Source organism: Sinocyclocheilus rhinocerous, unplaced genomic scaffold (assembly GCF_001515625.1).
Source record: "Sinocyclocheilus rhinocerous isolate Xijiao unplaced genomic scaffold, SAMN03320098_v1.1 C36061589, whole genome shotgun sequence".
In the NCBI taxonomy this organism is placed as follows: domain Eukaryota; kingdom Metazoa; phylum Chordata; class Actinopteri; order Cypriniformes; family Cyprinidae; genus Sinocyclocheilus; species Sinocyclocheilus rhinocerous.
In genome coordinates, this window is record NW_015771940.1 from 1 (window position 1) to 795 (window position 795).

Below are 795 nucleotides of genomic sequence, written 5' to 3' on the forward strand. Positions count from 1 at the left end.
AAAAACGACATTCTCTCTGTCTCTCTCTCCGTCCGAGCGCAGCTCTGCTTCCCGTTGTCGGAGTTCCTCCTGGCCATGGGGTTTCTGCTGGTGTTTGTGGTGGAGCAGATGCTGCTGGCGTTCAGAGAGCAGACGTGCGAGGCGTCTCTGGAGAAGCAGGCGCTGATGGACTGTGAGGACCGAGACGCTGTCCACCGCAGCAGGACTGTGGAAGACGGCCGGAGTCACCTGGGTCTGCGTGTGTTCCTGCTGCTCTTCTGCGTGTGTGTGCGTGCGTTCCTGGAGGGGTTGAGCCTGGGCTCTCGGCGCGAGCGTCTGCTGGAGGAGTGTGTGACGCTGCTGCTCTATAAGGGCCTGCTGGCCTTCAGTCTGGCTGTGCGTCTGAGCCATCTCGCTCTGCGCCGGACGCTGCTGTCCGGAGCGCTGCTGCTGTTCTCGCTGGCCTGTCCGGCCGGGATCGGGATGGGGATCGGGATGGGTCTGGATGGGACAGAGACCGGGGCTCAGCTGCTGCGCTGCGCCGTCGAGGGTCTGACCGCCGGGATCTTCCTCAACGTGAGCCTGCTGGGATCCCTGCAGCAGGAGTCCGGCTCTCCGGGGCATCGCATCCATAAAGTGGCTTTCCTGCTCACCGGCTTCGCTCTGGTCTCCGCCGTCCTGTTCTGCAAAGTCTGAAGAAGAAGAAATGGGGTTTGTATTTGGAGCTGGCCTCGGTGATCTGAGCCAAAATAAAGCAATAAGCTTAAAGAAGCTTCACGTCGTGCCTAACAACCTCCCGTAGCTGTTATAAATTCA

General features: G+C 60.3%; 1 protein-coding gene across 1 annotated transcript; it reads left to right on the plus strand.

Annotated features, from left to right (window-relative positions):
• Positions 1-48: 48 nt before the first annotated feature.
• Positions 49-772, plus strand: LOC107735441 (zinc transporter ZIP1-like). Its single transcript, XM_016547121.1, has one exon. It carries the CDS (start codon positions 76-78, stop codon positions 673-675), a length of 600 nt encoding a protein of 199 aa, XP_016402607.1. The 5' UTR covers positions 49-75; the 3' UTR covers positions 676-772.
• Positions 773-795: the final 23 nt, after the last annotated feature.

Coding starts and splice junctions, on each gene's coding strand:
- LOC107735441 (XM_016547121.1), top strand. CDS start 76: ATGGGGTTTCTGCTGGTGTTTGTGGTGGAGCAGATGCTGCTGGCGTTC.